This window comes from Leucopleurus acutus (assembly GCF_964270905.1).
Source record: "Leucopleurus acutus genome assembly, chromosome: 4".
Classification (NCBI taxonomy): Eukaryota; Metazoa; Chordata; class Mammalia; order Artiodactyla; family Delphinidae; genus Leucopleurus; species Leucopleurus acutus.
In genome coordinates this window covers 33,147,481-33,160,480 of record NC_139146.1, presented here as the reverse complement: position 1 = coordinate 33,160,480, position 13,000 = coordinate 33,147,481, and the positions used below count along the sequence as shown (strand labels likewise).

The following is a 13,000-nucleotide window of genomic DNA, read 5'->3' as shown; positions in this document are numbered from 1 at the left end:
AGAACAAACTGATAGCTGCTAGAGGGGAGGAGGGTTGGGGGACGGATGAAATAGGTGAAGGAGATTAAGAGGTACAAACTTCCGGCTATAAAATAAGTAAGTCATGGGGATGTAATGTATACATAGGGAGTACAGTCAATAATATTGTAACAACTTTGTATGGTGACGGACAGTAAATGATCTTATTGCAGTGGTCATTTCATAATGTATAAAAATATGTAATCACTGTGTTGTACACCTGAAACTAATATACTTTTTTAAATTAAAAAAAAAGCCTGTCTATATTTGATTCTCTTCCTTAAAACCTATTTCAATCAGGCTTCTCTCTCCACTGTTCCACCAGAATTGCTCTGGTCAAGATCACCAATTTACTCCCTGTAGCTAAATCCATGGCTAGTTAGTTCTCAGTCCTTTTCTTAATTAACTTTAACTTGGCTTCTGACACCACACTTGCATGGTGGTCCTCATGCTTCATTGGCTGCTCTGCTTATCTCCTTTGCTGATTCTTCCTCACCTCCCTGACCTCTTAATTGGAGTACCTTCAGACCTTGATCCTTGACCTCTTTTTCCATGCTTGGCCTCTTTTTCTTTCCATGTTCATTCCTTTGGCTATTTTATTCAGTCACTTGTCCAGCTACCTACGAGATTTCTTCACTAACATGTCCCAGGGGAGAAGAATGTATATACCAGTCTTCTCCCTAGATTTCCCTTTTCCATACATCTTCTTCAGAAAATCGTAGTGGCTGTACCTTCTGAACATATCTAGCGTGATTCTCATCATCTCTACCTCTACCACTTTGGTCCTCACACCAACATCTCTTATCCGGGTAACTGCAAAAGTTTTCTAACTGATCACTTTGCTTTTGCCCTTGCCCTTCTTCCGTCTGTTTTCAGCTATAGCCTACAGAGTGATGTAGGTCAGATATGTTAGTCCTCTGCAAAAAACTATTAAAAAGCTTTCCATTTGACCCAGAATACAGATACAGGTCCTTACAATGGCCTCTCATTACTTCATTAACCTCATGTACTTCAGCTCCTCCTCAGTCACCCTAGTTGAGCCACTGGCTCTTTCTCCAAGTAGCTACACGGCTTGGTTCCTCATCTTATTCATATCTTTCAAATGTCTCCTTACTTGTTTTATTTTTCTCCATAACACTTATCATCAGATATACTGTACATTATATATTATCTGCCCACATGGAAATGTAAGCATCATGAAATCAAGACTTTTGTTGTTGTTATTATTCACTACTATATTCCTAGCATCCAGAAAAATGTCAGGCATAGAGTAGGAGGTCAGTAAGTTGGTTAATGAATAAATAGAAAGAAACATACTAGTAAAACATGTTTTAAAGAACTCCCAAAACTTTCCAGTATTTGAAGAACAGACCTGAGGATCCATCTTCATTATTTCCAAGATCATTCCTATCAAATCAACAAACCACTTTTCGCTGTTGATTAGCTCTGTAAAATTAATTGACCCCTATTTGCAAAGTTATACTTTAGTCTTTGCATCACAAAAGGTGATAGTTACAATTATTATAGTTCAAAAACTCAATTAATGAAACAAAATAATTAAGTTGGTGCTAAGCTTTTCATGGTCCTGACAGATATCCCGGAAGCTGATGATTCTGGAATTTATGTTTATTGCTTTTTGTAGTTTTTAAATGCTGAGATGGTAGTCATAGCTTTTTACATCTGTACAGACTCCTTTCTGAACTAGTTCATGTTGCCTATGTGTTTTGTTTAGATTGAGTTATCTTAAAGTAATCTCTGAATGATTAGTTCTCTTACAATATGTGTAACCATTTCCACATGGTGATTATTGGCATGTGTTTAGCAATTACAGAGACTCTACAGTTTTCAGCTTTAAGAACTTTTATTGATCTCATCACTTTGTTTGGATAGCCATGCCAAAAAAAGAAAGGGGGGGGAAATTAGGAAAATAAGATTTAGAAGAAGGATATAACACAGGAATGATGAAAGGCTTCTCTGGAAATAGAGTTCATTTTTAAAAATTGTTTAAGATATTAGGTATGCTTTTTTGTGGGAGGTGATTTAAACTTTCCTTTTAAACTTGCTTTATACCTTACCAAATAGTGTATTATTGAGAAACATGAATAAACTACAAGGTTAACACTCCATCCAAGACTTTTCAGCTCTGATTTATATTCAGTGATCATAATTTGGCAAGTTTTAATTACAGTCTCAAAATTTTAGTTGTCTGAATTATTATTTCGTTTACTGACTCAAAGTCTTACAGCCACATTTGGAATGTTCAGGTATTGAGCCTGATGTGTTAAAAGCAACAATCAAGAGTTGAAGATTCTTCTCATAGTTTCTAGTTCATTTTTAGTTAAAATCTTTATCCCTTGAAAATTATTACAGTCTTATGTAAGAAGTTTAAAACCTTCAGATCTTGTTCTGCAAGTGCTGGGTGACCTAGGAACCTATCTGAGCCTCAGCTTTTTCATCTGTCAGAAAGGCTTTTTTTTTTTTTTTTTTTTTGCGGTACGCGGGCCTCTGTTGTGGCCTCTCCCGTTGCGGAGCACAGGCTCCGGACGCGCAGGCTCAGCGGCCATGGCTCACGGGCCCAGCCGCTCCGCGGCATGTGGGATCTTCCCGGACCGGGGCACGAACCTGTGTCCCCGCATCGGCAGGCGGACTCTCAACCACTGCGCCACCCGGGAAGCCCAAGAAAAGCTTTTTAATGGTATATATTTCTTGTGAGTTTTGTGAGGTTTATCTTTTGAAACACTTAGCTACCTGCCTGGTGTTTTAAGCTCTTAGCTATTACTTTTGTGCCTCTATTTCCTCATCTGTAAAGCGGGGGTAATTAGTAGTATTTATTTAGTATACTGAGAGGATTAAATGAGTAAATATATGTAAAGCACATAGTGCAGTGACTGGCACATAGTAGGCACTATGTAAGTGTAGTGTTATGTATTATAATGATGATTATTTTCTATACGTATCAGTGACTTCCTAGATCTGACAAGCTTAAGTTTGTGCTGCACCACAGCTTGTTGTACTTGGGGCTTATGTCTGCATTCAGCAAAAATTTACCCACACAATCTATGGTCTTGATAAGAAGCTTTTACACAAACCTGAGACAGTCTGCTTCTTGAATTCATTATCAGTTTGGGAATATCTTTTTTGGGGTTCAAGGTGAGGGGATCCAGAGTTGGTACTCAGGCCCCCCTGAACAGTGTGTCTGGTCTCAGCTTTTACAGAATTCTGGAATGCCCACTTCCCCACATGATCTGTGTATAAACAAAGTACGATTATGCTCTTAGACTAACCAATGGTTTGGTGAAAAATAAACCAGAAATTTTATAGATACTTTATATATTGGAATTTTTTCTATTCTGTTTATTAGTTTCTCTGTTGTCCAATCAAATAATCAAATGCTCTTAAAGGAGTAAGAAAAATCCTTATCTTTTATACTAGACAGTCTCTTCACTTTTAGTTTCACTGCCTGTTCTTCTACTGTAGATACATTATTCAATTAACTATTCTGTCATCTCTGAAAAGCTACATATCAGAGGACAGTTTTCTATATTTTTGCCAGTTTCAGGGAGCTAATTAGTTGCTGAAGAGCTAATAAAAAGATCTAGAAAGTTATATTTCTATTATTACTTAGTTATACTTAAGCAGTATTTTTGTTGTTTCCTCCAGGGAAATCATTTTCCATTTGAAACTAACACTTAAGGGATTTGTTACTTCTCTTCATTGTTTCTTAAACTGATTCTTCATTTCAAAAGTTATTGAACATCTTCAGCTACTAAAATCATGTTACATTCAACTTTACTCTCTTCTTCCTCATCATCCATTAAATAGAGGGATCGCTTGGTATATTGGTAGTTTTTAAGCCTAGACCAGGTACCTTCTACAATGTGTTTGTCTCTTCTTGATTGTAAACTTTATAGTGTGAGTTATGGTAAAGAGAGGGGATAGGATATTATCCACTTGTAAAAGTGTTGTTTGTTTCTTTTCAGAGGATAATTTATTAGGAGGCAAGGTGCTGTACTAACAGAGTAAGGGCTTTGGTGTCAAATCTCACTCTTCTTGTTGCTTGTGTGACTTTGAACAGCTTATCTTCTCTGAGCCCCAGTTTCTTTATATTTAAAACTAGAGTCAGTGTGTTTCTGTGAATTGCATGCAGCAACATATATTCCTGGTGGTTAGAAAATGCTAGTCCTGTCTCCTTATTCTTCCTTTCTCTTTCCATCTCACCAAGTGGAATGGGCAGCAGATGAAACCCAGAGTAGTTATTATATTTAGCTAGATAACCCCAACATTTAAGCCATTCTCCAGTATTGTAAGAAATCTTTAAGTACTATAGCAGCGATCTAGTCATTTATTTTTTATGTTGAAACAAATAGTAAAGCATAAGCTGCTTCTGCCATGTGTAAAATTATAACACATCAAATTATGCTCTCATCTGTTCAAAATCTTTCTTTATATGTAATGATAAAATGAGTATCTTGTATTTTCATTCTAATCATTTGTATTTTCATTCTAATCATTTCATTCTAATCTAATTAGAATGAATCATTCCAATTCATTGAGCTATCTTACCTGGAAAACTGTTTATTGTAAGAGTAAAAAATAATATCTTTAACATTTGTAAGGAAATGATAAAATATTTTACCAATCAAGAATATAAATTGCCAACATCGTAAAAATAAAATAAGTGTTAAAAGTAAACGTTTGGGGGCTTCCCTGGTGGCACAGTGGTTGAGAATCTGCCTGCTAATGCAGGGGACACGGGTTCGAGCCCTGGTCTGGGAGGATCCCACATGCCGCGGAGCAACTAGGCCCATGAGCCACAACTACTGAGCCTGCGCGTCTGGAGCCTGTGCTCCGCAACAAGAGAGGCCGCGATAGTGAGAGGCCCGCGCACCGCAATGAAGAGTGGCCCCCACTTGCCACAACTAGAGAAAGCCCTCACACAGAAACGAAGACCCAACACAGCAAAAATAAATAAATAAATTTTTTTTAAAAAGTAAACGTTTAAATCCTGATCCGATCTAAAGATCAGAAATTGTATCTAAGACAATTCACTAGAAATCTCTATGGACAGTTTATTAATATGTTAGCTATGTATTTTTTTTCCTCCCCCAACAGGAGAGCCTGACAAGGAGCTGAATCCTAAGAAGAAGATTTGGGAGCAGATCCAGCCTGATCTTTACACTAATGATGAGTGTGTGGCTACATACAAAGGAGCTCGCTTTGAGGTGAAAGGGAAGGGAGTCTGTAGGGCTCAAACTATGGCCAACAGTGGAATAAAATAAAATAAAACACTTCAGTTACTGAAATACATTAGAGAAAACTTAACAATAAAAAGAAATATATTTGTCACTTGTACCTAAAATATAACTGGCTCGTTTTTGTGTTATTTCTCTTCTAGACTTGAGTAGTCTTTTACCTGGCATATATTGTTTTCAGTTAATTAGAGAAACACTCCATTTTTACCTATGGTTTTTGATCCTTTATGATACAGGGAGGAATTTGCCTGTGTTTCATGATGATTTATTTTTTAGTGAGGATGTTGGCTAGCACATTGCTTTTTCTTTATATGTTTAGGTAACTTGAACTAGATTAACATTTAGTTTCTTTGTAGGCACATGTTGCATGCAATTTGAAACCCTTGTATTTTTAGTATCTGTATTATAAACACCCTCTCCTCTTTAAAAAGAAAAGTTAGAATTTTTGTCAGGCTTATTAACTAATCTATATTGTAATGGTATTGAAAATGACCAACTGTTGATTCTAGAGAGCTGAACAATGTGAAAGCTAGGAGACATGGCATTTGAACATTATTGCTGTTGCTTGCCAAAGTAACCCCGACTTACATACTTAAGGTGACTTTTTTAAAAGACTGAAACTTCCAACTCTGTAGTGAACTTATTCTTTCCAATTTAACAAAATAATTAGTAGTAAATTTTGACTAATTCTAAAGAATAAACACATTGCAAAGTGTTACCAATGTAGTTCCCAATAAATTGACTGTAAACACAGTCCACTTTTTTATTCCAGGTGACTTCAAAGATTCTTTGGATACCTAATAAAAGATTATTTATAGCTTTTATCTTTAGAAGAGCATTTAAGATTGATATCTTTTATTTTTTCATGTACCATCATACTGTCAATATATTAAAAGAAATTGTAGCCAAAAATTTAACATACATATGTATAAAGTTGTCAAATGCGTATTTTCACTCATCTTACAGATATTGTAGGAACAATGAAAATTAACTTAGGCACTATGAGCTTCAAATTCACCAGCCTTGAGATGATGACTGAGATACCAAAAAAGAAACGCATCTATGGAGGTAGGAATATCTATTCTAAAAGAAAAATGACACATACCAATATTCTAGCACTGTTGCTGTTTATAACCTACAATAAGAAGGAGAGGCAAAACAAAAAATTTTAAAACAACCCTACATGCTAAGTTATAAAAAGTATCATTTATTTAAGTCCGTGGAGTTCTCTGGTAGGCCAAGATGTGGTATCATCATAGAAATTTTATCTTCTTTATGAAAAACTGAATATTAACAGAGCATCATTAATATCTATCTGTTGATAACTAAACACAAATGACTTTCCAAAGTTTTGTACTTGAGATATGTTATTCTTTCGGGAATAAAGACTTTTTGTGAGTCTGTATTTTCTGATTTTTCCCAATTATATTACATTTCTATAAATAATTCTAATATAATTTAAAGAATGTTTCAACTATTTAGATAGTTGAACTATTTATTCCCAGTTTTTCAAGTTACATAAAAGCATTACTCAATCAGGTTATCCACTTAGCCCCATTCAGTCGTTATTTTTACAGAAAACTTAATTCTGTTTTACTTGTATTGCTGGGTTGAGAGAACTGTTACAGAATCAACAAAAAATGATGACATTGTTAGTGAACTGGACATAGTCCTGGCTTCTGACTGGTATTCAGCCCGTTAAGAATTTCAACAGTAGGTGATGGTGTTAGGTCACAGACTAAACAGCTAGTGCCTCTTGACATCTATTTATGTATTGCGAAGTAAACCAGAAAAAAAAGCTGACCTTCCCCCAAGATAATTTCTTGTGCGGTGTTGACCCACTATCTTATAGTGACTATTGGTAGTACTAACTTTTCTTATATATAGAAATTCCATGTGTATTATTCTTATGAGATGAATCATTTTCAGGACATGTTAATTTTAATATATAATTGGAAATTTTTTTTGCCTTCTATGAAGAACATGAAGTATTCTACGAGTACAAGAATATTAAGTGCCCACCAAACAGATAATTTGTTGTTGCTTTTTAAAAAATATGTAAATTCTCATTTGCACTATTTACAAAATATTCAGAGTAACTCACTGAAGTTTAATGAGCACGTCAGCAAGACGGAGGGTGTGTATAGGGCCTCAGAGAATGTTAGTTTAATGAGGTTCCAAAATCTGGGTCTTTGCAGGTCCAAAAACTTGCATTTGTACATGACTGTTATAGATGCTAAGAAGTCTGTAGAGCTTAGTAGTATTGGTTTTGAATCCAGGTTACCTAGTTTTGATTCCATCTATACAACTTAAATGCCTGTGTGATCTTGGGCAACTGTTTAGCCTCCATATACCTTACTTTCCTCATCTGTAAGATGGATATAATAATAGTACTTTACCTCATTGAGTTGTGAGGGTATATATTATGTTACACATAATAGAGGTATACAATGTTAATATCAGTTTATGATAAGAATGTTCCTTTCCTGAAACTAGTGATCCTATCTCTCTGTCCCCTTTCATGGTATCACATTTCCTGAGAAGTTGAATTTTTGTTCAGAAGATTACTTGGTATATATGAAATGAACAGAGTTTCTTAAGGAATATTTCACACAGGCCCTGCCTTTCAACAGACCTGACCCACTATACCAGATGTAGTATCTCTCCCGTCGCTAGAGATGTTTTTTACTGAAACTTTCTCTTCCCTCCCTGCACTCCCACTGAAATCCATGTTTTAGATATTTAGATGCTGGTCAGTCCTGTTCATTGATGCCCTTTCACTGGTTTAATATTATTGATAAAGTTTCAAATAGTATTGCAATTTTCTTAGACTAGAAAGACAATACTTCTAACTATTGTGTGTTAATGTAACAAATAAAAGCAATTGTATTTTTAAGTTCTTGGCAGGTGGAGGATCACCTCACTATTGCTTATGACAAGGACATTAAAGGGGCATGAGTATACTTACTCAATTTTCTAGGAAAATTGTATGTTGTACCTTTAAAAATATAAAAATATCAGACACAGACCTACTAGAGAATGGACATGAGGATATCGGGAGGGGGAAGGGTAAGCTGTGACAAAGTGAGAGAGTGGCATGGACATATATACACTACCACACGTAAAATAGATAGCTATTGGGAAGCAGCCGCATAGCATAGGGAGATCAGCTCGGTGCTTTATGACCACCTAGAGGGGTGGGATAGGAAGGGTGGGAGGGAGGGAGACACGAGGGAAGAGATGTGGGAACATACGTATATGTGTAACTGATTCACTTTGTTATAAAGCAGAAACTAACACACCATTGTAAAGCAATTATACTCCAATAAAGATGTTAAAATATATATATATATATATAAAAATATCAAAGAGTACAGTGTTAGCTTTGTACTTTGGCTACATAAATTGTGACACAGTCCTGGTTCTAAGTGCTGTGCAATGGTGTGTAGACTAAAACTTTATCGCCAAGATACAAAATAAAATCTAGTGAAGCAAATTAATGTAACACACCTAAAAATAATGTTGCAAATTGCTGTCTTGTGGAGAGAGCTTTGCCTTCCAAGTGAGGGGGATATATTAATAATATCTGTCTCATGTCATGGATTTTATTGTAGAATTATTAGTAAGATATTTAATGCTTTATAGCTAGCTAAGTAGTTTCAACACATCTTGTCAATTTAACTCCCTAGAGGTAAGCCAGCTATTTTACCCCAAAGAATCAACAGGAAATTTACATAAATGCTGGTGCTAAGGTATAACTAGCTGAAACCTAGAGTTTACTAATATTCTGCTTTTCTCTATTACAGTATGCTTTCTCAGATAGTCATGTGGTTTCTTTTATTTGAATGAGAAGTTTAACTTCTCTTTTGTCTAAACTGTAGGGAAAGATAATAAGTTAAAAAACCCTAAACTTCAGTAGTTCATGTAGGAGATTAAGGCAGCTCCTTTAGTGGAGTATTTAAGCGATTTTAAAGGGAGAGGAGGTCATTAAACCCTCCTTTGGAGTGGTTACAAAGAGAATTTATCAAGTTTTTTCTTTTTGCTGAGGAAATTCTTAGGAAGAATCACTTGGCAAAACTAGGCTACCGCTGCTGGCAGCTGTTGCCTTTCTAAAGAACCATGTATGTGCCTTGATTCTTTGAGGGCACTGATCCTGTAATGACAGTCTATCCCAGAAGTCTACTTATGAAGGATGTCACTAAGTTCTAGATAGGTAAATAGATGGATAGATAGGTAGAAAAAGTTTGTGTTTAAACCAGGAACACCTCTATAGTTGTACACATTTGCAGTGCTTTTTCGGTGACAACCCAAAGTTTTACAATAATAATGAAAAGAAGGATAGTTGCTAATGGCTAATATACCTCTGTACAAAACTGGATCTTCTTCAGATACCAACTTTTTGGAATGGAAAAGAATTAGTAATTTATATATACATTGTTGCTCATCGTACTTCTATGGGTACGGTTCTGACTTTGGATGAGTTTTGGCAGAGATAATTCATAGGAGTATAACTGTAAAAAAAATTAGAGAAAGGACCCAGAACAATGAAATAATTGTTAGTTTGAAAGTGAGCCATCTGGAATTTCAGAGTATGAATTAATTATTGTATATTATATTTTTTCACCCTTATGTATTCCCTTGTTTGGTTTTTTCCCTTCCCCTTTGTTACTCCCACCCCCTTCCTAACATACCCTATTCCCAGTTCTCTGGATTTTTGAGTAAAATACGCGTGTAAGTGTTATTTTATGTCTTTATCAGCATCATTTCCTATCTGGCAGGCTATTGTCCTTAGCAACAGCAGCAGAAACAAACCTGGGGCTCGATAATTGCAAGAAAAAAGAATAATCCTTTTAAATGAAAAGGCTAACTACTCTTCTTGACTATCCTATTGCTACATAATGCATACAGAATTGTTCAAATAGCAGTTATTAATGTCTGCTCATTTCTTCAGTGGCATTCACGTGATGAGCCTTCACATCAAGGCTGCTCTGACAAAGTTTTACATTTGTTTTTGTAAATGGCCTCGTTAGAATATCATACATCCCAGTAGAGAAATGCTTTCAATATATGCATCCACTTAACTAAGATATTTGGCTGATACTTGTTAATTTAAAACCCCACTCAGCTTTTCACACCTGGGGAATTTGGAAAGAACAGTGCAGGAGTCATCCAAAATCAACACCACAGTTTGATTTCTCTTTGAAAAAGATTAATGAAAAATGTAAATTGAAAGTCACTTTTAATAAGTTTAGCAAAAGAGAATGATTTTGGTAGAAATAACTTTTTCCATAACTTTCAGTTTTCATGTGAAAGGATAACATTTTCTCTTAAAGCATATGAATTGACAATAAAAACTTCTGATGCTTGTGAAAAGAAACTTATTTTTTAAATGAAGTTTCAGTGAGAATATGGGAAATAGCAATGCCACTTAAAAATAGCCTTTTGTAAAAGAATTGTGATATGCTTGAAAATCAGTAGAAGAGAAAACCTAAGCAAATTCTTACTTAAAAAGGCAGAGTGTAGATAAACATAACTACAAAAAAAAAGTCTGAAATTGCTGATTGAGGTAATGTTATCTAGATGAACCAACCTAGTAAGGGTCAGAACTAGTTAGTATTAGAGATGAATTACTAATTTCCCAGGATAGTATGTACTAATGAGGCTCCAACCCCAGCTGCACAAAAGTATCATGTATACTGTCTTCCAATCATCTAAAATGTTCAAAGTGTTTTCAAATATAAAGTTTAGTAGAGATTTTTGTCTTCCAGGTGAGAATAGCATACAGAAGGGCACCTGGAGGGATGTGAGGAAAGAGTGCAAATTATAGGGTCTAATAGGAAAGGTGGCAGGATGCCAAAGATGAACTTTCTGGACATCATTTATTTTACCTAGAGCTAATTCTGGTCACATGGTTGTTTTGTTGCAAGTTGTAATTATCTCTAGTAATGGTGAGTTTATTCAATTTGATATACATGTGATGTCATCCAGAAAAAGCTGAACAACCAGCTTCAGGTAGATGTTCGCTTCAGTGCCTTGCTATTCTTATGGTTTAACTACCCCATTACCAACTAACAAATTATTTCCCTACATCCACTATGCTGATTATTATGAGGAGCTAGAATTGCTATTGCATAGTGGTTCATGGAAGACCACGTCTGGAATTAATGCCTCTGGGGTACTACACTAGAACGCAGAGTGTATTAGGAAAATGCACTAACTAGAAAGATGGGGGAAGATAAGAGAAAAGAAAACAATGGTGAGGAATGGACCTTCTAATATTTGTATATTAAGTAAAAGAGATAATGATAAACTACCAGGAATGCTCAATGTAAATGATAAGAAGGGACTTTTGAAACATAAGGGTCGATCTGTAAGGGGAAATAATTAACTCTCTTAGCAAAATCTAGTAATAAGGAGAAAGGAAAAACATTCCCAAGACTTCTTCCATAGGGAAGATGGGGTAAGGAGAAAAGGATAGGGAGGAAATTAAAGTGTTCTAAAGGTCTTATTTAAATAGTTGAGGGGGTAATGCAATGGGGAAAGAGTTCTACTTTGTTATCAAACAATGGTAGAGAAGTATGTACTTCATTCTGAGGGACAAGGAAATAATTCTTAATGGGTATTAGAGTAGAATGTCCAAATTATCAAGAAGAAAAACTGAATAGCAACTTTATCAAATTGGCAAAACTAAGGAAAAGAAAAATGTAAGAAATACAGTAGTATAAAAAATAATAAACATAAGATGGAGAAACATCCTGTATGCTTGCATGGGAGGATTTTAATATTACAAAATGTCCTTTGTCATAAATTCAAAAGAACTTTCTTTTGAAATTAGACAAAATTAGATCTGAAATAATGTATATAAATGAATGACTAGGAGTAGCCAGAAAATATGTTGAGAAAGGAAGACCAAGGGAAGCTTGCCGTTCTAGATATCAAGGAAGGATATAGAACCATTCAAATTAAATCATTATGGTATTGATAGTGATATAAATCAAACAGATAATGGAAAAGAATTAAGAATCCATAATAGATCCAGAAATAAAGAAGATACATATTTATATACCTATCTACCTATCTCAGTAGGAAAGTTATTAATTATTTAATAAATAGAATAGATATAATTGGTTGCCCATCTAAAAAGAAATGAAACTAAATCCCAATTTTGTACATAAAAATATATAACTGTAAGGAAATTCACATTTATTTTGGCAAAAGTTACCATAACCAAAACTGAAGGACAAATAACAGAATTGAAAACAATTTGCAACCTGAAAGGCAGAGGACTAATATTTGTAATGTATGTAGAGCTCTTCAGATTTAGCAAGCAGGAAGTGTTAAAGAAAAAATACTCAGTGACACTTGTTAAAGATGATAAGGCAGACTTTATTCAGGACCATTAGGATAGGTAGAGGGACCACTCAAATGGGAATTTACTGTGAGGGAGAAGGATTGGGCTCAACTCTGAATACAGCATGGGCAAGTGAGAATTTATAGCCAGGGAGCAGGGTGGGGATCATTGGATGGAAAATTACCAAGAGGGAACTACAGGGAAGGGTCAGAGGGAGTCTGGGTAAACCCGCCTACAGGATCTTTGCTGGAGAGAGGCCAGGGTGGTTAGACAAGGAACCTGATCAGATATTGAAGGTAAAGGGTTCTGGTAAACTGACTTAGCAGGGTTCTTGCCAAAACTAAATTAAGCACAGATGGGCCTAGGAGAAGGTTCAGGA

The 13,000-nt window shown here is 35.3% G+C and overlaps 1 protein-coding gene across 3 annotated transcripts in view; it reads left to right on the top strand.

The window, feature by feature from the left end:
- AIMP1 (aminoacyl tRNA synthetase complex interacting multifunctional protein 1) overlaps nucleotides 1-13,000 on the top strand; it is a gene marked incomplete at its 5' end in the record, with an annotated part of 44,560 nt that overhangs the window by 18,413 nt on the left and 13,147 nt on the right. The window contains 2 exons of one of the 3 annotated variants that reach the window (XR_014326166.1): nucleotides 5,131-5,240; nucleotides 6,237-6,338. Coding sequence is in view for 2 of the 3 variants with exons in the window: in XM_082838107.1 (XP_082694233.1) it covers nucleotides 5,131-5,297 (167 nt within the window). Of the gene's footprint in view, nucleotides 1-5,130; nucleotides 5,555-6,236; nucleotides 6,596-13,000 lie in introns of those variants that run through there. The other 2 variants (XM_082838106.1, XM_082838107.1) reach the window with 2 other exon arrangements.